The following is a 26,669-nucleotide window of genomic DNA, read 5'->3' on the forward strand; positions in this document are numbered from 1 at the left end:
GATCCTGATCATCACAGAATTCGTTTGAAAATCGGATTCGGAATGGTGGTAGAAACATGGGATACGTGGCACGCTCTACCCCCAACTGGTGTCCCAAGGACTCGGGACAGCAATTGCCTTTCTAATTGGCTACCCTGTTTAGCGATTACTATGCACCAAGCGCTTTACAGGCACTCTCATTAAAATAGGCAAACCGAGCCAGGCGCAGTGGCTCACCCCTGTAATCCCAGCCCTTTGAGAGGCCTAGGCGGGCGGATCACCTGAGGTCAGGAGTTCAAGACCAGCCTGGCCAACATGGTGAAACCCCGTCTCTAGTAAAAATACAAAAATTAGCCGGGCGTGGTGGCGGGTGCCTGTAATTCCAGCTACTCGGGAGGCTGAGACAGGAGAGTCGCTTGAACCTGGGAGGCGGAGGTTGCAGTGAGTCAAGATCGCACCACTGCACTCCAGCCTGGATGACAGAGCGAGACCCTGTCTCAAAAAAAAAAAAAAAAAAAAAAAAAAGAAAAGAAAAGGAAAGAAAAGGCAAACCCATTTGTTAAGAGAGAGCTTATGAAGCCCATTTTACTGATGGGGAAACTGAGGAGAGACGGGATTGGCCAGATCACGACCTGGAGGCAGCAAAGACGTAAAATCACGGTTGGGATACAAGCTGTGCCGGTAGTGTAGGAGAAACGAGCTTCCTGAGACTCAGGAGAAAGCCACAGCGATGGGAAGGGAAGCGGAACACTGAGACCCTAAAAGCCCACAGGCTGAGCGAAGGGGAACCTCTCCTGAGGTGACAGCTGTCAGCACATCTCTTTTCGGCGCCAGTCCAAAAATTGCGGTATCTGATTGGCGAGGTTGGAGGGGCTGAACGACCCTAATTGGTTAGTTCGACCTCGAACCAGACTTTCACCTGGAGGATCTGGCGAGGAGTGGGCGGGACTTCTAACTGAGTCGCTCGTTTCATTGGTGAAAAGAAAACGAACCAGGCACTATTCGGAAGCGTGATTGGCTGTTGCTAGGAACCGTCTCAAGGCCTTATGGGCCCTGGTTACGGAAGCCGAGGAAGGCTGAGAGCGGTCTCTCCAGGAAAGTAGTCGCGGAATCTCAGTTAGCGGTGGAGAGGCGGTATGTCCGGTTCAATGGCGACTGCGGAAGCTAGCGGTAGCGATGGGAAAGGGCAGGAAGTCGAGACCTCAGTCACCTATTACCGATTGGAGGAGGTGGCAAAGCGCAACTCCTTGAAGGAACTGTGGCTTGTGATCCATGGGCGAGTCTACGATGTCACCCGCTTCCTCAACGAGGTGGGGCCTGGGAGGTGGGAGGCCTCTGGAGCTGCTGGGGCGAGGGGTGAAAAGGCTGTGTGGAGGGTATGTGGGAAGGAAGGGAGGCTTGGCTGGGGGCGATAAGGCGTACGAAAGGGATCACGACCCTCAGAAGGAAACTGGGGTGGGATTGGGGGGAGGGCTTTAGTTTGCATGCATTTCCAGTCAGCTCCGAGTTCTGGTGCCTTATGTAATATCATGTATTACTTATGTGTCGAGCACTTGCTGTGTGCTCAGCTAAACTCTAAGCCATCATTATCTTTATTTTACAGAAAGGGAAACTGAGGCTCACAGGTTGAGAACTCTCAAGACCATGCAGTTAACGGCCTAGATCCGTTGAACCTAGGTCTGAAGTGCACCCACATCTGTGCTTTTCCAGTGTGCCTTCTGAAGTAATACCGTTTTTGGTTTTTGTCTTCTAGAGTAGAAGCTGAGATTTCTCTCCACACGCTCCCCCATCTTGATTATGCCTCCATTGTCTTTTTTTTCCCCCTAATCTGAGTTGACCTTGAGGCCAGAAATTCATAAATCAACCTTTTTTTTTTTTTTTTGTCATTGGCTCATGTTTTGTCATTTTTCTTAAATATTCAAGGCTGTTTTATTTAATCTTCAAGCCTGTTGCATTAGATCTCATTTTAAAAATTATCTTTGAGATCATGGTGCAACTAATTTTTTTTTTTTAATTAAGGAAAGAGGATAGACTTAAAAATTTAAACTAACTTTATTGAGGTGTAATGTACATACGTAAATTGTGCCTATCTAAAATGTACATTTTGCTGAGTTTTGAAAAATGTATTCATCCATGTTAAGACATAAACCATTTCCATCACTCTAAAAAGCTTCCTTTCCCTTTGCAGTCATTCTCTCCCAACCCTAGGCAACTAGTGATATGCAACCACTAAAGATTGGTTTGAAGCTTTGTGTGTGTGTGTGTGTGTGTGTGCGTGCGTGTGTGTGAGATCATTTTATTTTGAGCAATAGATTAATGACTTGTGAAAGTTCACTTCTATTTCTCTGAAGCAAATATACTAGTGAAATATTTTTTCGATTAATTTGGGGCCTAAAAGAGAAATCTCTGCATCCTGACTTTTAATTCTAAAAACTTTTAAAATGTAAAAGTTTCCCCCAAAGAACATTATTTTTAATAAATCTTAATAGTGAACAATAACTTAACAAACTCAGAATTTAGTAACTTCTTGCATTTGTATGGTGTATGGCATTTTATGCTTTTATTTATTATTTTTTTTTGAGACGGAGTCTCGCTCTGTCGCCCAGGCTGGAGTGCAGTGGCCGGATCTCAGCTCACTGCAAGCTCCGCCTCCCGGGTTCACGCCATTCTCCTGCCTCAGCCTCCCGAATAGCTGAGACTACAGGCGCCCGCCACCTCGCCCGGCTAGCTTTTTGTATTTTTTAGTAGAGACGGGGTTTCACCCTGTTAGCCAGGATGGTCTCGATCTTCTGACCTCGTGATCCGCCCGTCTCGGCCTCCCAAAGTGCTGGGATTACAGGCTTGAGCCACCGCGCCCGGCCAGCATTTTATGCTTTTAAAAGTGCTTTCCGGCCGGGTGCTGTGGGTCACCCCTGTAATCCCAGCACTTTGGGAGGTCGAGACGGGCGGATCACGAGGTCAGGAGATCGAGACCATCCTGGCTAACACGGTGAAACCCCGTCTCTACTAAAAATACAAAATACTAGCCGGGAGTGATGGCGGGCGCCTGTAGTCCCAGCTACTTGGGAGGCTGAGGCAGGAGAATGGCGGGAACCCGGGACGCGGAGCTTTCAGTGAGCTGAGATCTGAGATCACGCCACTGCACCCCACTGCACTCCAGCCTGAGACTCTGTAGTCCCAGCTACTTGGGAGGCTGAGGCAGGAAAATCACTTGAACCAGGGAGGCGGAGGTTGCAGTGAGCCAAGATCGCGCCATTGCACTCCAGTCTGGGCGACAGAGTCAGACTCCAAAAAAAAAAAAGGGGGGGGGGCTTTCCCATTATTTCATCTTCAGAACAACTAGTCCAGGGTGACTTGGATAGTGGTGATTTTTATTTTAACAGAGGTACGAGTAATAGGTTCAGAGAGACCCTGGTCATACAATCAATTAGTAGCAAATTTGACAGATCCCTTGATTTCTCTTGTCTGCATAGCATTACTTCAAAATTCTAGCCTTAGCTATGACTTCTGGTATTTGCTTCATAATAAGTTTCCTGCTAAAGCATGGTTCATAATGGGTAGAAAATCAAGTTTTTTGGCCGGGCGCAGTGACTCATGCCTGTAATCCCAGCACTTTTGGAGGCAGAGGCGGGCAGATCACCTGAGGTCAGGAGTTCGAGACCAGTCTGACCAACATGGTGAAACCTCATCTCAGCTAAAACTACAAAATAAAGCCAGGCGTGGTGGCACCTGTGATCCCAGCTACTTGGGAGGCTGAGGTAGGAGAATCGCTTGAACCTGGGAGGCAGAGGCTGCAGTGAGTTGAGATGGTGCTGCTGCACTCCAACCTGGGTGATAGGGTGAGACTGTCTCAAAAAAAGAGGAAAAAAAAAGATAATCATGTTTTTCATTTGTGGTTTTATTTCCCCCCATTTTTTTTCTTGATTGATTCAGAATAGATGGTGAGCTTGGAGGGAACACTCAGCCCTTACAGAGAGCATTAATTCAGTCTCAAGTAATAGTTGTACCTGTTTCTTTTTTTTTTTCCTCTGTGAAGATTCCAGAAGTAACTAACCTGTTTCAACCACATGCTGATATAGCCAGAGACATCACTAATGTGCCAAGGTTTCTCTTGGAGCTTAAGCCGCAGATCTTTACCTGCACTTTTGTTTTTTTTTTTTGTTTTGTTTTTTGAGACAAGGTCTTACTTTCACCCAGGCTGGAGTGCGGCTCCCTGCAGCCTCAGTCTCCTGGGGTCAAGTGATCCTTCTATTTCAACCTCCCGAATAGTTAGGAAAAGGTATGCACCACCACACCTGGCTAATTTTTTAAATTTTTTGTAGATTTGGGGTCCCACTATGTTGCCCAGTGTGGTCTGAAACTCCTGGGCTCAAGGGATCCTCCTGCCTGGGCCTCCCAAAGTGCTGAGATTACAGGTGTGAGCCACTGTCTCAGCCTAATTAGCTATTCTTATTTAATCTATTCTGTTTTCTTGTTCATTCCAAGCCTACTCATTCATTCACTTATTCAAATATTTATTAAGCCTTTACTATTTTCCAGACACTGTTCTAGGTGCTGGGGATTTAGTAGCGAATAAACAGCTATGCCTTCATGGAGATTACATGGCACAGGAGGCAGACAATAAGAATAAATAACTAAAATATATACTGTGTTAGGTAGTGGTGAGCACTAAGAAGAAAAATAATACAGAGGACTGGACATGCTGGCTCACACCTGTAATCCCAGCACTTTGGGAGGCTGAGGTGGGTGGATCATGAGGTCGGGATCCAGAGCATCCTGGCCAACATGGTGAAACCCCATCTCTACTAAAAATACAAAAATTAGCTGGGCGTGGTGGCATGTGCCTGTAGTCCTACCTACTCGGGAGGCTGAGGCAGGAGAATCACTTGAACCCAGAAGGTGGAGGTTGCAGTGAGCCGAGATTGTGGCACTGCACTGTAGCCTGGTGATACAGCGAGACTCCATCACACACACAAAAAATAATACAGGGAAGAGGACTGTGGAATGTGTATGTGGTGTGAGGAGGAGGGTTTGAAATTTTAGCAATGGTGGCAAGATAACTTTATGAAGATGACTAAGTAAAAGCCAGGAGCAAAGTGAGGGAGCTAGCCATGAGGATATCTGTAGGAAGAGCATTCCTGGCAGAGGAAACAAGTTCAAAGGCCTTAAGATGGGAGGATGTCTGCTGTGTTTGAGGAACAGTGAGGGAGGCCACAGTGGTTGGATAGTTGCAGATGAGATCAGAATGATCAGGGGAGGGCAGATCACATGCAACTTTCTTTTAGGAAGGACTTTGGCTTTTATTTTGAAATGGGAAATCACTGGAGCAGAAGAGTGACATGATGTGACTTAATGGCTTAATGGGATCATTCTGACTACATTGTTGTGAAAGACTGAAGGAAGAGTGTGTCTGGAGTTGGTTCCTTCTGGTGGGTTCTTGGTCTCGCTGACTTCAAGAATGAAGCCACGGACCTTCACGGTGAGTTGTTACAGCTCTTAAAAGTGGCACGGACCCAAAGAGTGAGCAGCAGCAAGATTTATTGTGAAAAGTGAAAGAACAAAGCTTCCATAGTATATAAGGGGACCCCAGCAGGTTGCTACTGCTGGCTGGGGTGGCCAGCTTTTATTCCCTTATTTGTCCCCACCCACATCCTGCTGATTGGTCCATTTTACAGAGGGCTAATTGGTTCATTTTTTACACAGTGCTGATTGGTGCATTTACAATTCTTTAGCTAGACACAGTGTTGATTGGTGTGTTTTTATAGAGTGCTGATTGGTACATTTACAATCCTTTAGCTAGACACAGAGCGCAGATTGGTCTGTTTACAATCCTCTAGCTAGACAAAGAAAAGTTCTCCAAGTCCCCATTTGACCCAGGAAGTCCAGCTGGTTTCACCTTCTCAAGAGGACAAGGGCAGAATTGAGGAGCCCGGTTAGGAGGCTGTTTTAGTAATTAGGCAAGAGATAGTGGGTTGGACCAGAACAAGTGTCAGATTTTGGATGTGTTGTGATGGAAGAGCCAATAGGATTTAATGGTGTGCCAGATTTGGGGAATGAAAGAAAAAGGAGTCAATGATAACACCAAAGTGTTTGGCTTATGAGTCTTCAAGAATTGGGTTGCTATTAGATGAGAGAGGGAAGACTTACATTGATGTTCATCCTTCTTTTTCCACTCTGATGTCACTTTGGGGCCCCTCCTTTAGCAAGGGGTTGCTAATCTAAGTGTCCTGTGTCTGTAGGTTACCATTTTTTTTGATTGATGACTGGTTAGTGTGATACTGGAGTTTGAATGTGGTAGTTTAGAATTGGTAATATAATTGAATTATCTTTCCCTAGCAGATTAATTTTGCATTGTTTGAATCAGTGCATTCATGAGTTGTTGAAATCATGAATGAAAGTAGTGCATGTCATTATCTTTCCACTATGTAGTAGTTTAGAAAAATCACATAAAAATGGTTATAATATTTTATGACATTGAATAGAAAATATCAAAGTGCATCTCTCTTATCAAGGGTAAAATTTTGTGAAACTTTGTTCAGTTATATATAATGTCTTTTTTTTTTTTTCTTTTTGGAGACAGTCTGGCTCTGTTGTCCAGGCTTGAGTGCAGTGGTGCCATCTTGGCTCACTGCAACCTCTGCCTCCTGGGCTCAAGCAATCCTCCCCCCTCAGCCTCCCGGGTAGCTGGGACTACAGGCATGTATTACCACACCCAGCTAATATTTTTTGTATTTTTTTTTTGTAGAGATGGAGTTTCATCATGTTGCCCAGACTGGTTTCAAACTCTGGGCTCAAGTGATCCTCCTGCCTTGGCCTTCCAAAGTGTTGGGATTACAGGCATGAGCCACTGTGCCTGGCCTATAATGTCTCATGTATATGGTATTTACTGGATTGCAGTGTAAAATTATTTTCTTACTGGGTATTACAAGTGAAAATTTGGAAGCCATTGACTTGTGTATAAATAACCATTTGTCAAAAGAGTAACTTGAAATAACATTGTGATATTTTTAAACTTTTTTTTTTTTTTTTTGAAATGGAGTTTCGCTCTTGTCACCCAGGCTTCTGTGCAATGGCATGATCTCGGCTTACTGCAACCTCCGCCTCGCAGATTCAAGCAATTCTCATGCTTCAGCCTCCTGAGTAGCTGAGATTACAGGTGCATGCCACCACGCCCGGCTAATTTTTCTATTTTTAGTAGAGATGGGGTTTCGCCATATTGGCCAGGCGGGTCTTGAACTCCTGACCTCTGGTGATCCACCTACTTTGGCCTCCCAAAGTGCTGAGATTACAGGCGTGAGCCACCATGCCCAGCCCTATTTTAAAACTTTATATGCGTATTTATTTATTTATTTTAAGATGGAGTCTTGCTTTGTCGCCCAGGCTGGAGTGCAGTAGCATTACCTTGGTTCACTGCAACCTCTGCTTCCTGGGTTCAAGTGATTCTCCTGCCTCAGCCTCTGGAGTAGCTGGCACTACAGGTGCCTCCCACCACATCTGGCTAATTTTTATGAGATGGGGTTTCACCATGTTGGGTAGGCTGGTCTCGAACTCCTGACCTCAAGTGATCTGCCTACCTCGGCCTCCCAAAGTGCTGAGATTACAGGTATGAGCCACAGCACCAGCCTATATATGTTTTTAGAAACTGTCACCATAAATGAGAATATTACTTTAGGACCCATCTTGTGAATGGGATAACATTTTATTAACCCAACAAATATTTGTTAAGTTCTGTGTAGTAGTAGGCCCTGGTGGTGTATAAAAATAAACATGGAACCCCAGCCTGGGTGACAGAGTGAGATTCTGTCTTAAAAACAAAACAAAGCTGAGTGCAGTGGCTGACACCTGTAATCCCAGCACTTTGGTAAGCCAAGGTGGACAGATCACTTGAGCTCAGGAGTTTGAGACCAGCCTAGGCAACATGGTGAAACCCCATCTCTACAAAAAATACGAAAATTAGACGATCATGGTGGCATGAGCCTGTAGTCCCAGCCACTCAGGAGGCTGGGGTGGGAGAATAGCTTGAGGCCAGGACATCGAGGCTGCAGTGAGCCGAGATAGCACCACTGCACTCCAGCCTGGGTGACAGCGAGACCCTGTCTCAAAACAAACAAACAAAACCAAAAAATCCCATGATACTGCCTTCTTGAAGCTACCATTCTAGAGGAGTCAAAACAAAAACAGACAGATGAAATAATTTTAAATCATGGCACTTTTATGAAGAAAACAAATGAGAAAGAAAAATCAGGAAAGATTTAATTTAATAAGAGTGATCTGGGAAAGCCTCTGTGAGAAGATAATTTTTAATTGAGCTGATGGTCATGAACCTGATTTGGAAAGAATACAGAAAAGAGCATTCCAGCAGCATTTGAAGTCAAGCAAGAGTTTGGCACATTAGTGGGACTGAAAGAAGCTATGTCTATAGTGAATGAAGGACAAGAATGGCCAGAGAGCTAGGCAGGAGCCAGGACATGCAAGGTCTGGTAGGTAGTTTGGATCAGATCCAAAAGATAATAGAAAACCACTGACATGTTTTAAGATGAGGGATGGCATTGGAGCAATTTACAGACTGTCCCTGACTTACTATGGCTTGACTTAAAATATTTTGACTTTACCATGGTGTGAAAGTGACATGTTAGTACCCATACAACCATTCTGTTTTTCACTTTCAGTATGGTATTCAATAAATTACATGAAATATTCAATACTTTATTATAAGTTAGGCTTCATGTTAGATGATTTTGCCCAACTGTAGGTGAACGTAAGTGTTCTGAACACATTTAAGTTAGGCTAGGCTAAACTCTTTCAATCCCAATAATTTGACTACATCTTCCGTGCATATACTTATATGTACAAACATGTATATACTTATATATACAAATATGTACAAATATATACAGAAATAGAGTCATAGTATTCTGTTAGTTGATTTGCCCTAGTAGTCGTCATAGTATTTATTGGGTGCTTATTATTCTAAGTGCTTTACATGTAATTTCTCTTTTAAGCCTCCCAAAAACCCATTTTAGAGATGAGAAAACAGGAGCAGAGGAGGAACTTTCACAGTCATAAAGTTAGGTGACACAGGTGAGGTTTGAACTCCAGCACTGTGACCCTATAGCCTGTACTCTACTCTTTTTTTCTTTTTTCTTTTTTTTTTTTTTTTTTGAGACAGTCTTGCTCCATCACCCAGGCTGGAGTGCAATGGTGTGATCTCGGCTCACTGCAACCTCCACCTCTTGGGTTCAAGCAATTCTCCCTGCCTCAGCCTCCCGAGTAGCCAGGATTACAGGCACCTGCCACCATGCCCGGCTAATTTTTGTATTTTTTTCTTTTTTTATTATACTTTTAAGTTCTAGGGTACATGTGCACAACGTGCAGGTTTGTTACATATGTATACATGTGCCATGTTGGTGTGCTGCACCCTTTAACTCGTCATTTACATTAGGTATATCTCCTAATGCTATCCCTGTCCCCTCTCCCCACTCCATGACAGGCCCTGGTGTGTGATGTTCCCCTTGGGTTTTGCCACGTTGGCCAGGCTGGTCTCGAACTCCTGACCTCAGTTGATCTGCCCGCCTCAGCCTCCCAAAGTGCTGGGATTACAGGCCTGAGCCACCACACCCGGCCTATGGCCTGTACTCTTAACCATACCCTAGGATCTGCGTCAATGTTTTTCATGGCTGCAGAGTATGGAATTAGTTCTGTTTTATAGCTTTGTTCACATTTTAGATATAATTTGGAAGGATTGGGAATGTGGTATAGGGAGTTAAAACAGTTACCCCTTTCCTGGAACCTAGGTAATTTTTTCATTTCTTAAGTACATCAAACAGGTATATAGTGAAAAGCCACCTTCCCCTCTGCCCAGGTTCACCGCCTCCTAAAGTTAACTACCGCTGTTTGTGTACCATTGTTTGTGTAGTTTCTTTTTGCGTATACAAGGCAAGGTGAATATAGTTTCTCTTTTTTTACACAAAAGATAACATACTATGCACACTGATCTGTGTCTTGCCTTTTTCACTTAACTGTGTATCTCAGGGATCTTTCCATAGCAATAACTGGCATCCCTCCTCCTCCTTCACCACAGCTGCATAGGATTTATTGTATGGATCATAATTTATTTAAGCAGTAGTCTATTGATAAACATTTGGGTTTATCAATATTTTGCTGTCACTTTTTCTCTAAATTGACTTAATTGAAATCAAATGTAGGGACAATAAAATGTACAGATTTTGACTGTAGAATTCAGTGAGTTTTGACAAATGTCTCATCTGTATAATCACCGTCACAATCAATATACGGTCATGGATCACTTCACAATGAGGGTACATTCTGAGAACTGCATCATTAGTTGATTTTATCCCATTGTGAACATCATAGAGTGTATTTACACAAACCTAGGTGGTGTAGCCTACTGCACACCTAAGCTGTATGGTATAGTCTCATGTTCCTAGGCTACAAACCTGTACAAACCTGTAGGCAGTTGTGACATAGTAACAAGTATTTGTGCATCTAAACATAGAAAATGTGCAATAAAAATATGGTATTATAATCTTATGGGACCACCATCATATATGTGGTCCATTGTTGACCATATTGTGTGGCACATGACTGTATAGAACATTTCTACCAGTGTTGTCCCCATACACATTGATTTTATTTCTAACACTATAGTATGTACTCTTCTGTCTAGCTTCTTTTGCTTAGTATATCTGTGAGATTCATCTATTTTTTCTGTATTATCAGTGATTTGTAACTTCTGATTTCATTGTGTGAACATGCCAAAATTTGTTTATCCATTTACCTGTTGATTGACATTTTTGTTGTCTCCAGTTTGGGGCTACTATGAATAAAGCTGCTAGGAACTGTCATGTACAAATCTTCGTGTGGGGCCGTATGATTTTATTCCTCCTGGGCAAATACCTAGTAGTAAAATTGCTAGGAGTGAGATTACTAGGTTATGTGTCTGTTTAACTTTTTAAGCAACTGCCAGAGCATTTCCCAAAGTGTTTATATCATTTTATACTCCCACCACAATGTAGGTTTTCCAGTTTCTTCACATCTGCATTGACACATTGTATTTGTCAGTTATCTTACTTTTAGCCATTCTAATGGGTGTGTGGTGGGCCAGGCGCTGTGGCTCATGCCTGTAATCCCAGCCCTTTGGGAGGCCGAGGTGGACAGATCACGAGGTCAGGAGATTGAGACCAGCCTGGCCAACTTAGTGAAACCCCGTCTCTTCTAAAAATACAAAATTAGCCACGTGTGGTGGCGCATGCCTGTAATCCCAGCTACTTGGGAGGCTGAGGCAGGAGTATCGCTTGAACCTGGGAGGTGGAGGTTGCAGTGAGCCGAGATCGCGCCACTGCACTTCAGCCTGGAAGACAGAGCAAGACTTCGTCTAAAAAAATAAAAAAAGCAATTGTAATGGGTGTGTAATGGTATATAATTGTGGTTTTAACTTGCATTTTCCTGATGACTAATGATGTTGTATCTTTCCATGGGCTTATGGGCCATTTATATATGCCTTTTTATGAAGTATCTGTTTGGTCTTGCCCTTTTTAAAATTGGGTTGTTTGTTATTTTTGACTTGAAAGCGTTTTTTTTTTTTTAGTAGCTGGGTGTTAGCTTTGGGGTCCAAGTGTCTGGTTGAGCTTTCTATTTTACCACTTAATAGTTGTAGAACCTTATAAAGGGCTCTGTAAAGGCCCTTTTCCCTCTGTAAAATGGAGATAATAGCACATACTTCACAGGGTAGTTGTGGTTGTGACAAGTAATTTAAATAATGCATATATAGATTTACTATGGCATATTACCTGGCTTAAAGAGCTCAGTAAGTGTTAGTGATTATTTTGTTTTTAATACAAAATTGCATTGTTTCCTGCAGCATCTTTTGAGTACCAAGCGGCAAGTGCTTTGAAGGATTGGAAGATAAATTAGATGACTTGGATTTGCAGGGAAGATCTGTGCCCAAGCAATTGTTGTGTGAGGTATAGAGTGGCCTTGCCTTAAGACTGCTGGGAATGCAGGCTCTATTTGGTACAATCCTAGGGTATTTCTTGAAAGCTTTGGAGTTTGACTAATAATTCCTACTGGATTTCTCCAAGGCTGGTCAAAAGAAAGTGGATTGTTGCCTGGCCATTGGAATTAACATTATAATTAAATTAATTAATTTATTTATTTTTGAGATGGAGTCTCACTGTGTCTCCCAGGCTGGAGTGCACTGGCGCGGTCTCTTTACAACCTTTGCCTCCTGGGTTCAAGCAATTCTCCTGCCTCGGCCTCCCGAGTAGCTGGGATTGCAGGTACCCAGCACCACGCCTGGCTAATTTTTTGTGTTTTTAACAGAGACAGGGTTTCACCATGTTGGTCAGGCTGGTCTCAAACTCCTGACCTCAGGTGATCCTCCCAGGTCAGCCTCCCAAATGCTGGGATTACAGGAGTGAGCCACCGTGCCCAGCCTCACATTATAATTTTATAGAAAGAATGCTCTCTGCCAAGAGTGGTTCCAAGTGGTTCTAGGGAAGGTGAGAAATAAGATGAGGCAGAATTTATTTATTTTTATTTATTTATTTATTTATTTTTTGAGATGGAGTCTTGCTCTGTTGCCCAGGCTAGAGTGCAGTGGCACGATCTCAGCTGACTGCAAGCTCCGCCTCCCGGGTTCACGCCATTCTCCTGCCTCAGCTTCCGGAGTAGCTGGGACTACAGGCGCCCGCCACCACACCCGGCTAATTTTTTGTATTTTTAATAGAGACGGGGTTTCACCGTGTTAGCCAGGATGGTCTCGATCTCCTGACCTCGTGATCTGCCCACCTTGGCCTCCCAAAGTGCTGGGATTATAGGCGTGAGCCACTACGCCTGGCCGAGGAGGCAGAATTTAACCTCTACCACTGCCCAGGTGAGGTGACCTGATCAAGGAATCTATTTTCATTTATGTATTCATTTTGCCCAGGGGCATGGCATGCACTTTAACAGTGTTAAAGTACAAAGCAAATCCTAGAACACACAAGTGTGTGTTCGCACTTGTGAGCTGTGTGTGTGCTCACTCCCTAGCTCCCATTATGTTCCAGGCACCATGCTGTGTTCTAAAACAGCCATGAATGGGACAGATGTGGTCTCTGTTCCCAATGGAGTTTATCTAGTCTGATGGAGAAGAAAGATATTAAATAAATAATTGCAATTGTGATACATAAATACCATGAAGAAACCTATGGCATTGTGAGAATCAGTGCAGTGGGACCCCATCTGGTGGGGATAAGGATGTCAACTTATGTTTGGATCTGCAGACCTGTACTTCAGACCCTGCCAAGGTTACACCATTCCTGGCAGCCAGTTGGTTTGCCTCTCTTAGGTGACAGCCTTTTCTTATCAGGCTCATTCTAACCCAAACGCAAACACCTGTAGACCTGCACCATTTCCTCCTGTTCACCCCCCAGGTCTGTTATCTTTCTCTGCCCTGCAGACTGTTTTTTAGGAAGTAGTTTTTGTCCTCTCCAAAATTTTAACATCCATGTTTTATTTTGATGAGGTAACGTGTTTGGCTAGAGGAACCCCCTTTTCATCACCAGGCCTAATTTTGCACTTCCTCAATCTTAATGTTTGTAGATTTAATTTTCCAAGTCAGGTGGTCTCTAGTATATCTCCATTGTTATATTTTTATTACATCACTATGGAATTTCCACCCACAGAGAATTTGTGTAATTTTTTTTCCAACAAGATTTTTATTCTGTAGCTGCCATTCTTCACATTCTCCTCTTTTCTGCCCGTCAGTCCCCTATTTCCATAGAATTAGTAATCTGGAAGTATTATTTTCCATAAGGAATTTGTCCTCTTTCTCTGTTGAAACAGATTTTCTGTCTGCGTTCCAATAGTACTTAGTAAAGTAAATGAACTTAAGGAAAAGTCAATAATAGATTTCCCCTATTCCTATCACATATTCTTGGGACAGTTGAACTGGATAAAATTTTTCACAAGAAGACATTGCGAAATTTCCTTTGTAGCTGTAAAGTATTTCACTTTATTATTATTGCTCGACTTAGATAGAAATGAATAGATCACAATCATTGTTTTGTCTCTTTTGGCAGTTTATAATCTCGTCGGCAGTATAGTTTATTTGAAACATTTCATTTGTAATATTGTGTAATTGCATACATAATATTAAGTAGACAAAGAGTCCATTAGTGTTAAAGTACAAGGCTATTCAGGTTAGAAGAATGTTTTTTGCAAGTTCACGCGAGGTTTAAATACAAAGCAAATCCTAGAAGAAAATGGGAAATATCTACTGTCTTACTAGGTTTACTTAATAAAAAGTAGGGAGGAATTTTTGAGTGTCTAGTGGATTTGAATAGTATAGACAGCTAATCTAGACTACTGAGCATAAAACCTCTTACATCTGTCTTGTTACGATTCAGACAAAAGCACATTTTTAGTTTATATTAATTGTAGATATATAAACCTAACTTTACTCTCTCTTTTATTGTGGTGAAATATAGATAACAAAATTTGCCATTTTAACCATTTTTAATTGTATAATTCAGTGGCGTTAATTATGTTTACACTGTTATGCAGTCATCACCACCATCTATTTCCAAAATTTTTTCATTACCATCCCAAACAGAAACTCTAACCATCAAGCCATAACTCCGTATTCCTCTCCCCAAACTCAAGCTAATGTCTAATCTACTTTCTGTCTCTATTGAATTTGCCTTTTCTAGGTACCCCATATAAATGGAGTCATATAATATTTGTCATTTTGTATTTGGCTTCTTTCACTTAGCATAATGTGTTTTGTTTTATTTTTATTTGTAAAATATATATAACATAAAATTTACCATTTTATTAATTGTTAAGTGTACAGTTCAGTGGCATTAAGTACATTCACATTGCTGTGCAGTCATCACTACCACCTATCTCCAGAATTTTTCATTACTCCAACCTGAAACTCTGTACCTATAAGTCCCTATTTCCCCCTCTTCCAAGCCTCTGGTAATCACAGTTCTAGTTTTTGTTTCTATCAATTTGACTACTCTAGGATATAAATGGAATCAACACTATTTGTCCTGTTGTATCTGGCTTATTTTACTTAGCATAATGTCTTCAAGGTTCATTCATGTTGTAGTATCAGAATTTCATTCATTTTTAAGGCTGAATAATGTATATACCACATTTTGTGTATCTATTCATCTGTTTATAGGCATGGGGTTGTCTACCATTTGGCTGTTGTGAACAATGCTACAGTGAACATTGGTGTACAAGTATCTGTGTGAATCTGTTTTTAATTCATTTGGACATATCTAAGAGTGGAATTGTTGGGTCATATGGAAATTCTGTGTTTGGCTTTTTGAGGAACCTCCAAACTATTTCCCACAGCAGCTGCACTATTTTATATTCCCACCAGCAATATACAAAGATACCATTTTTTGATTTTTTTTTTTTTTTTGAGACGGAGTCTCACTCTGTCCCCCTTGCTGGAGTGCAGTGGCCGGATCTCAGCTCACTGCAAGCTCCGCCTCCCGGGTTCAGGCCATTCTCCTGCCTCAGCCTCCGGAGTAGCTGGGACTACAGGCGCCCGCCACCTCGCCCGGCTAGTTTTTTTGTATTTTTTAGTAGAGACGGGGTTTCACCGTGTTAGCCAGGATGGTCTCGATCTCCTGACCTCGTGATCCACCCGTCTCGGCCTCCCAAAGTGCTGGGATTACAGGCTTGAGCCACCGCGCCCGGCCGATTTTTTTTTTTTTTTTTTTTTTTTTGAGACGGAGTCTCGCTCTGTCACCCAGGCTGGAGTGCAGTGGCCGGATCTCAGCTCACTGCAAGCTCCGCCTCCCGGGTTTACGCCATTCTCCTGCCTCAGCCTCCTGAGTAGCTGGGACTACAGGCGCCCACCACCTCGCCCGGCTAGTTTTTTGTATTTTTTAGTAGAGACGGGGTTTCACCATATTAGCCAGGATGGTCTCGATCTCCTGACCTCGTGATCCGCCCGTCTCGGCCTCCCAAAGTGCTGGGATTACAGGCTTGAGCCACCGCGCCCGGCCGCCCGGCCGATTTTTGTTTTTTTAATTGTAGCCATCCTAGCAGGTGTAAAGTGGTGTCTCGTTATGGTTTGATTTTCATTTCTTTTTTTTGGTTTGGGGAGTCCCTTTCTGACAGAATTCATTTCCTTAATGACTACTGATATTGCACATCTTTTCATCTTATTGGTCATTTGTATATTTTCTTTGGAAAAATGTCTACTAGAGTTCTTTGCCTTTTTTAAAATTTGGATGTGAGAAGGAGAGAGCGAGAGAGCTCTTTCTCTGCCCACTTTTTTTTTTTCTTTTTTTCTTTTTTTTTTTTTTGAGACGGAGTCTCGCTCTGCCACCCAGGCTGGAGTGCAGTGGCACGATCTCGGCTCACTGCAAGCTCCGCCTCCGGGGTTCACGCCATTCTCCTGCCTCAGCCTCCCGAGTAGCTGGGACTACAGGCGCCCGCCACCAGGCCCGGCTAATTTTTTGTATTTTTAGTAGAGACGGTTTCACCGTGTTAGCCAGGATGGTCTCGATCTCCTGACCTCGTGATCTGCCCGCCTCGGCCTCCCAAAGTGCTGGGATTACAGGTGTGTGAGCCACCGCGCCCGGCTCTCTGCCCACTTTTAAATTGGAGTGTCTTTATTGTTAGGTTACAGTTCTTTATATATTCTGGATATTAATTCTTGATCAGATATATGATTTGTAAATATTTTCTCACATTCTGTAGATTGTCTTTTTACTCTTAATGTCTTTTGATGCTCAAAAGTTTTTATTTTGATGGAGTCCAATTTATCTGTTTTTTGTTGTTGTTTCCCATGCTTTTGGTATCATATCTAAGAACCCATTGCCAATCTCAAGGTCATGAACATTTACCCTTATGTTTTCTCTGAGAGTTTTATGATTTTAGCTTTTATATTTAGGTTATTGATCCATTTTGAGTTAATTTTTGTAATATGGTGTGGGATAGGGGTTCAACTTCTTTCCTTTGCATGTGGAAATCCAGTTTCCCAGCATCATTTGTTGAAAAGACTGTTCTTTCCTCCACTGAATCGACTTGGCATCCTTGTGAAAAATCAACTGAGAGCTCGATCTTGGCTCACTGCAACCTCTGCCTCCTGGGTTCAAGCGATTCTCCTGCCTCAGCCTCCTGAAGAGCTGTGACTACAGGTGCCCACCACCACACCTAGCTAATTTTTTTTTTTTTTTTTGAGACGGAGTCTCGCTCTGTCACCCAGGCTGGAGTGCTGTGGCCGGATCTCAGCTCACTGCAAGCTCCGCCTCCCGGGTTCACGCCATTCTCCTGCCTCAGCCTCCCGAGTAGCTGGGACTACAGGCGCCCGCCACCTCACCCGGCTAGTTTTTTGTATTTTTTTTTAGTAGAGATGGGTTTCACCGTGTTAGCCAGGATGGTCTCGATCTCCTGACCTCGTGATCCGCCCGTCTCGGCCTCCCAAAGTGCTGGGATTACAGGCTTGAGCCACCGCGCCCGGCCAAGCTAATTTTGATATTTTTAGTAGAGATGGGGTTTCACTGTATTGGCCAAGATGGTCTGGAACTCCTGACCTCATGATCCGCCCGCCTTGGCCTCCCAAAGTGCTGGGATTACAGTCGTGAGCCACCGCGCCCAGCCTATTTCTATTTTTAATTGTATTTTACTTAAAAGTTTATATTATGGTAAAAACAGCATGACATCTACCATCTTTTTTGTTTTGTTTTGTTTTTGTTTTTTTGAGGCAGTCTCACTCTGTCACCCAGGCTGGAGTGCAGTGGCGTGATCTCTCCTCACTGTAACCTCCGCCTCCTGGGTTCAAGTGATTTTCCTGCCTCAGCCTCCTGAGTAGCTGGAATTACAGGTGCAGGCCACCACACCAAGCTGATTTTTGTATTTTCAGTAGAGATGAGGTTTCGCCATGTTGGCCAGGCTGGTCTCAAACTCCCAACCTCAAGTGATCTACCTGCCTCAGCCTCCCCAAGTGCTGGATTACAGGTGTGAGCCGAAATCTACCATCTTAAACATTTGTTTGTTTTAAACACACGGTCTTGCTCTGTCACTCAGGCTCGAGTGCAGTTGTGTGATCATAGCTCATTGCAGCCCCGAACTCCTGGGCTCAAGCAGTTTTTCTGCCTCAGCCTGCCAAGTAGCTGGGACTACAGGTGTGCACCATCATACCTGGCCAATTTTTTTTCTTTATTTTTAATATAGATAGGGGTCTTGCTGTGTTGCCCAGGCTGGTCTTCAACCCCTGGCCTCTACTGATCCTCCTGCCTCAGCCTCCCAAAGTCCTGGGATTATAGGCCTGAGCCACTGCACCTGGCCTATCTTAAACATTTTTAAGTGTACAGTTCAATTGTTTTGAATTTTGAATATTGAATATTGTTGTGAATCAGGTTCTTCAGAACTTTTACATCTTGCAAAAATGAGACTATAGACATTAAACAAATTCCCATTTTTTTCCTTTCCCCAGGGCCTGGCAGTCACATTCTACTTTGTGTTTCTACGAATTTGATTACTTTACATACTGCCTATATTTTTGAGATTTAGCCATAAGATGTCACTGTAGTAAGTGAGCACACTTGTATAACCACCATCTGGTTCTCCCTCATCCCCAGAGGTACCCACTGTATTACCATAACAGCATAGATTCATTTTGCCTGTGTTTGAACTTTTTATAAATGGAAATTTCACAGTGTATATTCTTTTGTGTCTGGTTTCTTCAGTTCAACATATTGCATTCTCATGTGTTGTGTATGTGGCAGTGGTTCATTCTTTTTTATTGCAGGTTAGGATTCCATTGTATGATTATATCTCAATTTATACATAGTCTGCTGTAGACGTTTGGGCTATTTCCAGTTTGGGACTGTAATGAATAATGCAGCTATGGCCTGTGTGTTGTGTGTGTGTGTGTGTGTGTAAATATGTATATCTGTTACACATTTGAGTATATATTTAGGGGATCTCGTTTGATTTTTTGTTTATTTTTTTTAAAGAGATAGCGTCTCACTTGTTGTCCAGGATGGTCATGAACTCCCAGGCTCAAGCAATCCTCCCACCTTGACCTCCCAAAGTGCTGGGATTACAAGCATTAGCTGCCGTGCCTGGCCTTCATTTGGTTTCTTTTTTAATGGAAATTTTTATTGAGATAATTGTAAATTCATATGTAGTTGTAAGAAATGATAGAGATCCTTTGTACTCTTCTCCCATTTGTAACATTTTGCAAGACTTTAGTACTATATCACAACCAGGATATTGACATCAATACAGTCCACAGATACTCTGATTTCCCAGTTTTACTTCTCTTTTTTTTTTTTTTTTTTTGAGCTGGAGTCTTGTTCTGTTGTCCAGACTGGGGTGCAGTGGCACGATCTCAGCTCACTGCAACCTCTGCCTCCCAGGTTCAAGTGATTCTCCTGCCTCAGCCTCCTGAGTAGCTGGGACTACAGGCACATGCCACTATGTACAGTTAATTTTTTGTGTTTTTAGTAGAGACGGGGTTTCACCATGTTGGCCAGGATGGTCTCGATCTCTTGACCTTGTGATCCGCCCACCTCGGCCTCCCAAAGTGCTGGGATTACAGGCATGAGCCACCACGACCGGCCTTGCTTCTCTTTGGTTTGTTTCTTAAAGAGAAAGCGAGGTGGTTTAATTTGTAGTCAAGAGTCACTTCTTTCTTGATTACAGTGCTCATTATACAAATTTCATCTACCCATTGGTACAGAAATGGTACCCTGCCACTTCCCTGGACATTTATTCCAGACAGAAAAATTCCTGTACAACCCCCACCTATATGTCTGCCAGCAGTTGATCTCTTTGCCTTCTTAAAAAGTTATGTAAACTCTTATCTAGAATATTTGGGGTTTTTAGTTCAACTGAATGGACATATACAGTATAGAAACTAAATTTTTTTTCAGGGGGTTTGATAATATTCTCAACTCTAGATCAAGAACTTCCCATTACTTAACCTGTCTTTGATGGTCCTGAAAGTTCCCTAGATGGGAAATAGATCTAGCAGTATGTCAGGGTCACTAATTTTCCCTGGATAGTATTAATATATATAGAAGGTTTGCTACGTCTCCTGGCCCTGGATAATCTGTCTGAAAAGAGTTTGTGTGAATGAAGTTTTCACATATTTGCTCTTCATGTCATCCTGTAGGCTCAAAATGAACAATACAGGGAGATTCATTTTGCTTATCTATAGTTTCTAAATTTTTGATAATGAAAATTATTATTTTTGTAAAGAAAGTTATAAAAATACTAACACAATTAAATATAAAAATGCAGGGTGCTTGGATCCTAAGAAAATAGGAGCTTACTGTGATTAAAAGTCAGACTGCATATAATAATTAGTTATAATTAATAATGCTTTTTTTTTTTTTTTTTTTTTGAGAGAGAGTCTTGTTCTGTTGTCCAGGCTGGAGTGCAATGGTGCAGTCTCGGCTCACAGCAAGCTCCGCCTCCTGGGTTCTTGCCATTCTTCTGCCTCAGCCTCCTGAGTAGCTGGGACTACAAGTGCCTGCCACCACACCTGACTAATTTTTTGTATTTTTAGTAGTAACGGGGTTTCACCGTGTTAGCCAGATGGTCTCGATCTCCTGACCTCGTGATCCGCCCACCTCGGCCTCCCAAAATGCTGGGATTACAGGCGTGAGCCACCGCACCCAGCCCTTTTTTTTTTGGTTTCCATGAAATCTTTCAGAAAATAATAATGCTTTTTCAAAGATTGAATTTTTGGTAAATGTTTATATTTTGGCTAGCTTAAGTTTTCCCCTTTCTCTGCTTTTCATTTCTAGAGTCACCAGAAGGAAAATGTAAAACATTTTTAAAATGGCTCTTTGCCTGTAAATCATCCAGCACACACCCTTCATTTTTTCTAGTTTCAGGCATAAAGGGAAACCTGGCTCAGATAAGAATGGTCCTTGCTGTATGCTGAGAGGCTCATATATCTTTCTTTTTAAGTTATTATTTTTTATTTTTTAATATTTATGTATTGTATTTTTAATTTTTTTAGACACAGGGTCTCGTTCCGTTGCCCAGGCTGCAGTGCAGTGGCGCCACAGCCTTGAATTCCTTGGCTCCTGGGTGATCCTCCTAATTCCGCTTCCTGAGTAGCCAGGACTACAGGCCACCATGCCTGGATAATTTTTAAATTAAAAAATTTTTTTTTTGTGGAGAACGGGGTCTTGCTTGGTTGCCCAGGTTGGTCTTGAATTCTTGGCCTCAAGCAGTCATCCCGCCTTGGCCTCCCAAAGTGTTGGGATTACAGGTGTGAACCATTGTGCCTAGCTATCTTTTTTTTTTTTCTTTTTTTTAATTCTGAGAGGCTCTAGCTCAAACACAAGTTAGCAGGTTAAAGGCTACTCCAAGTTCTGGCAGAGCTAATCTTTACTGCTTGGTCTTCAAAAAATAGAGGTTTGTAACTCTTTATTTATTTATTTATTTATTTTGTGACAGAGCTTCACTCTGTTGCCCAGGCTGGAGTGCAATGGCGCGATCGTGGCTCACTAGCAACCTTCACCTCCCAGGTTCAAGTGGTTTTCCGGAATAGTTGGGATTACAGGGTGCCAGCATGCCCAGCTAATTTTTGTACTTTTAGTAGAGACAGGGTTTCACCACATTGGCCGGACTGGTCTCAGACTCCTGGCCTCAAGTGATCTGTCCTCTTCAGCCTCCCAAAGTGCTGGGATTATAGGCGTGAGCCATGGCACTTGGTCTTGTAACTCCTTTTTGGACTTCCTTCAAAGTGAAGGTCTTTGCCCATGAGCTCTTTGACATCATCTGGTGTCCACTGGTAATGCGTCAGCTCCAAAACTTTCTACTTTGTCTTGGAAGATTTGCTGGTGTCTGTGGGCATGGGCATGGCTGCTCTGGTTATTTGCTCCTGCCTCATTTCTTATTGGTCAATTGCCATTATCTTGGCCCAGAATCACAGTAAATTCTCTGAAGCCCAAATATGTTGAGGAAATACCAGGATACAGAGCTCATTCAGGGTGGATCTAATGTGAGTAGTTTGATAACTTGCTGCAGGATAGGCTTAAAACCAGAGGGTCGGCTGGGCGCAGTGTAATCCCAGCACTTTAGGAGGCCAAGGCGGGTGGATCACCTGAGGTCAGGAGTTTGAGACCAGCCTGGCCAATGCGGTGAAACCCTGTCTCTACTAAAAACACAAAAATTAGCCGGGCATGGTGGCAGGCACCTGTAATCCCAGCTACTTGGGAGGCTGAGGCAGGAGAATCGCTTGAACTTGGGAGGCGGAGGTTGCAGTGAGCCGAGATGGTGCCATTGTATTCCAGCCTGGGCGACAGAGCTAGACTCCATCTCAAAACAAACAAACAAACAAACAACAACAGAAAACAGAGGGTCAGTGGAAATAGGACCTTGGTTGCAACAATGCCTGAATATGTCATGTTGACCCATTCACAAGTAATCATAGGGATGACATTTGTTATATTTCCTTTCATCATGCCTGAGAGCATAGTGGGAGGAAGTGGTGATATTTTTATCCTCTGGGTTGTCGATGTAATATTCTCATGTCAAGAAAATACTTTTTGGGAATGTAATTTCCATTTTCACTGAAGGCTCTGCTTCAAATTAGGACTTAACTGTTCAGAAACTTGCTCCTGGGTGAGCTTCTTGTTGCTCTGTACCAGGGTGAACATGTAGTGGCAGATCATGTCTGAGAAGAAGGAGATGATAAATATGGGCAGGACCATCCAGTGGCTGATGCTGGAGTTGAACAGTAGCTCCTTCACTGAGAGCTGGTCTGGCTTCTCCTGGGGTGCTGGGGCTCTTTGAGTTCTCCTTGATGCCTTCTCATGCTCCCTCAGCCTGGGTATTATCTTGACTTAAGACTGGCCAGGACCCTGCTACAGCCTTGGGCCTAGTGCACTGATTTCAGCTCCTCCAGCTGGGCTGCCAGTGGCCCACAGCAGCCCTCTATCCATTTGATTTTCACTCACTATGTCTGGAGACTATGGAGTTCTAAACAGAAACCAAGAGCTCCCTGACATCTTTTTGCTTGTTCTAAGCCATCTCTATTAAGATCACATTTTAGAGTGAAAGTTATTAAACCAAAGAATTTTGTTTGATCACTCTGACCCCCACGTGCTTCAGTGAAAAAAAAAGCAGGCTATAAAACATTATGTACTATATGAATTCACTTTGTGAGAACACAAAAGACTTCTATTTATTACTGCCTACCACACAAAATAATAAGGATTCAATAAAACATTGTAGACTAATGGCTGAAATGATTGAAAGAATACACAGGAAATGAAATTTTATGCACCAAATTGTTAACTGGACTTATTTCTGTTCCAGGACTCTAGTTGATCATTCTTTTTTCCAGATTTACCACAGTGAATATATAATTTTTACTTGATATTTTTAAAAAGTGTTGTGATTTCTCTTTTTTATAAGTGGCGAGAGATTGATGAAAGTGAAAGTACTTTCTAGAAAGAACTGTGTAGCAAGTCATAAATTTAGTCATTCCCTGAAATGCCGTAATCTACTACAGAGCTTTGTTGTCCTTTTACTTTGAAAGGCAACACAATAGTTGGGATGTGTCAAAATGAAAAAATATCGTTCATAGTTTAGATATATAGAACAAATTGGGACATAATTCCAGAACTGATGACTTAGTTCCACAACAAAGAACACACCACACCTGAGAGTTTCAGATATAATAACAAATGAATGGTGGCTGTCTTACTCTTGCTTTAAAATAGCATTCTTAAATACTAGGATGTGAGACCCACTCATTGGGTGGAGACCTTTTAGGAGATAAAAATAGAAGTTATCCTTATCCTCAGGGAGCTCATTGGCTAGTGACTGTGACTGGGAAGTAACATTTACAGTTTATTTATTTTTTATTTTATTTTATTTTATTTTTTGAGATGGAGTCTCGCTCTGTCGCCTAGGCTGGAGTGCAGTGCCTCCAGCGTGGGCAACAAGAGTGAAACTCCGTCTCAAAAAACAAACAAACAAAACACAATTTCAGAAGAGTATGTGGTTAAGTCTTCCTTCCACCCTATCTCCCAGCCACTAGGTTCTTTCACCATTTCTAGAGATATTTTATGCAGGGGTATAAATATGCATATATGTATCTATATTTAAAAATCGTAGATGGTGTTATATTATGCTCTTCTGGAGTACAAAGTGTTCTATATGCTTATCTCATTTAATATGTACAATAGTTGTCAAGACAGGTACTCTTACTAACATTTCCATTTTACAAGTAAGGAACCAAAGACATCTCAATTTCTTAATAACTTGTGCAGGGTCACATAGCTGATAGTTATAGAATCTGCTTCCTGAGGCACTACTTTATATAGTTAACTTATCTATTTCTTCACTATTTTGAGTCAGAGTCTCGCTCTTTTGCCCAGGCTGGAGTGCAGTGGCGTGATCTTGGCGCACTGCAACCTCCCCCTCCCAGGTTTAAGCAATTCTCCTACCTCGGCCTCCTGAGTAGCTGGGACTACAGGCACCCGCCACCACCATGCCTGGCACTTTTTGTATTTTTAGTACAGACAGGGTTTCACCAAGTTGACCAGGCTGGTCTCGAACTCCTGACCTCAAGTGATCAGCCCGTCTTGGCCTCCCTAAGTGCTGGGATTACAGGCATGAGCCACCACGCCTGGCCTAGTTAACTTTTTAATTTGAAACAATTTCAAGTTACAGAAAAGTTGCAAGAATATAATAAAGAATTGCATATACCCTTTGCCTGGAGTCCTCAGTCAGGTTTCTGCAGTTATCTTAATAATATTGGCAAAAGGAACCAACCTAGGATTGCACATTGTTCCCAGTTGTTATGTCTCTCTAGCCTCCTTCAATCTGGAACAATTTCTTCACTCTTTCTTTTACTTTCTCATGATGGTGGTATCTTTAGAGATCACAGGCCAGACCTGTCCAGAGAGATTTTGTAGAATATTTCTAAATTTGTGGTTGTCCTAAGTGTCCTCACAGTAATCCCCATATTATGCATTTTTGACCACAGTATCACAGAAGTTATGCTATGTTCTTCCCATTGCCTCTTACCGGGCAGCACACAGTGTCAATTTGTTCTATTATTTCTAATAAAGGGAGAAAGGAAGAAAGGGGTATGGGAAAGTAACTTGTTGGTTTGCTTTTTAGAGAACCCTCAGTTCAGTAAATATATTTTCCTTGTAGCACCCTGGAGGAGAAGAGGTTCTGCTGGAACAAGCTGGTGTAGATGCAAGTGAAAGCTTTGAAGATGTAGGACACTCCTCTGATGCCAGAGAAATGCTAAAGCAGTACTATATTGGTGATATCCATCCGGTAAGAACTATCAGTCCTAGCAACCCTTATGCAGAGAAAACTACTCAATAGCTGCAGAACAGGATGAAGAAATGAATTATTGGCCGGGTGTGGTGGCTCACACCTGTCATCCCAGTACTTTGGGAGGCCAAGGCAGGTGGATCACTTGAGGTCAGGAGTTCGAGACCAACCTGGCCAACATGGTGAAACCCTGCCTCTACTAAAAAATACAAAAATTAGCCGGGTGTGGTGGGGCACCCTTGTAATTCCATCTACTTGGGAAGCTGAGGCATGAGAATTGCTTGAACCTGGGAGGCAGAGGTTGAAGTGTGCCAAGATTGCACCACTGCACTCCAGCCTGGGCGATAGAGCAAGACTCTGTCTCAAAAAAAAAAAAAAAAAAAAAGATGGAAATTCATTCAACCTAGCCATCAGGCTAAATTTTCTCCAAAATTATCCAGTCTTATTGTGTTAGGATATAGCTTCTTTGCCAGGTAGCACATGTAGTATCTCTAAAAAGCTAAGGGAACTGATTGTGGATTATTTTTATGTGTTGATTTATTATTGTAACGCAGTTAATAATACCTCTACCTAAAATAGTGGTTTGCTTGTTTTTGCAAGCTCCTTGCTAACGGTAGTAATTATGGACTTTTAAAACTGTCTGTATATACCATGCTAACAAGGGACCGTGATATGCTCAGAGTAGGGGTATCTTTCTATGATCCTCAAGTCTCCCAGGGAATTCACTATCACCAGAATATAGTCTTATATTCCAAAGTTAGAAACAAGCATATAATGAGAATTCATTTGGATATGTCTTAAAATATTATTTGTTTTCCTTTTTTTTTTTAACAGAGTGACCTTAAACCTGAAAATGGTAGTAAGGTAAGAAGTCATCGGTTTGTCTTCTGTGCTTATATTTCTGTTTATTCAAGTAGAACTGCTTTTTGAAACATTTTTTCTTAACAAGAGAAGTTACAAAGTATTTCCTTTTTCCCCAAGCAAAAATCCTATTTTTCAGGAATTTGGACTTGGTGTCATCTCAGGAAAAAAAGAATAGCTGAGTCTTGAACAGCAGGAAACATTTTGCTAATGCTTCTATATGCTTTTTTTAAAAAAAAAAAAACTGAAACTCAGCCGGGCATGGTGGCTCACATCTGTAATCCCAGCACTTTGGGGGGCCGAGGTGGGCAGATCACAAGGTCAGGAGATTGAGACCATGGTGAAACCCCGTCTCTACTAAAAATACAAAAAATGAGCTGGGCGCTGTGGCAGGTGCCTATAGTCCCAGCCACTCAGGAGGCTGAGGCAGGAGAATGGCATGAACCCGGTAGGTGGAGCTTGCAGTGAGCCGAGATTGCGCCACTGCACTCCAGCCTGGGCGACAGAGCGAGACTCCGTCTCAAAAAAAAAAA

At 42.5% G+C, this 26,669-nt stretch overlaps 1 protein-coding gene across 2 annotated transcripts in view; it reads left to right on the plus strand.

The window, feature by feature from the left end:
* The first annotated feature begins 1,049 nt into the window (after nt 1-1,049).
* The window catches only part of CYB5B (cytochrome b5 type B), a 41,023-nt gene continuing 15,403 nt past the window's right edge, over nt 1,050-26,669 (plus strand). For both annotated transcript variants that reach the window (XM_045383007.2, XM_045383008.2), the window contains exons 1-3: nt 1,050-1,289; nt 25,147-25,275; nt 26,110-26,139. In XM_045383007.2, the coding sequence (XP_045238942.1) occupies nt 1,116-1,289; nt 25,147-25,275; nt 26,110-26,139 (333 nt within the window). In that variant the 5' untranslated portion in view covers nt 1,050-1,115. The remainder of the gene's footprint in view (nt 1,290-25,146; nt 25,276-26,109; nt 26,140-26,669) is intronic.

The sequence above is a fragment of the Macaca fascicularis genome, chromosome 20 (genome assembly GCF_037993035.2).
Source record: "Macaca fascicularis isolate 582-1 chromosome 20, T2T-MFA8v1.1".
NCBI classification, from domain to species: domain Eukaryota; kingdom Metazoa; phylum Chordata; class Mammalia; order Primates; family Cercopithecidae; genus Macaca; species Macaca fascicularis.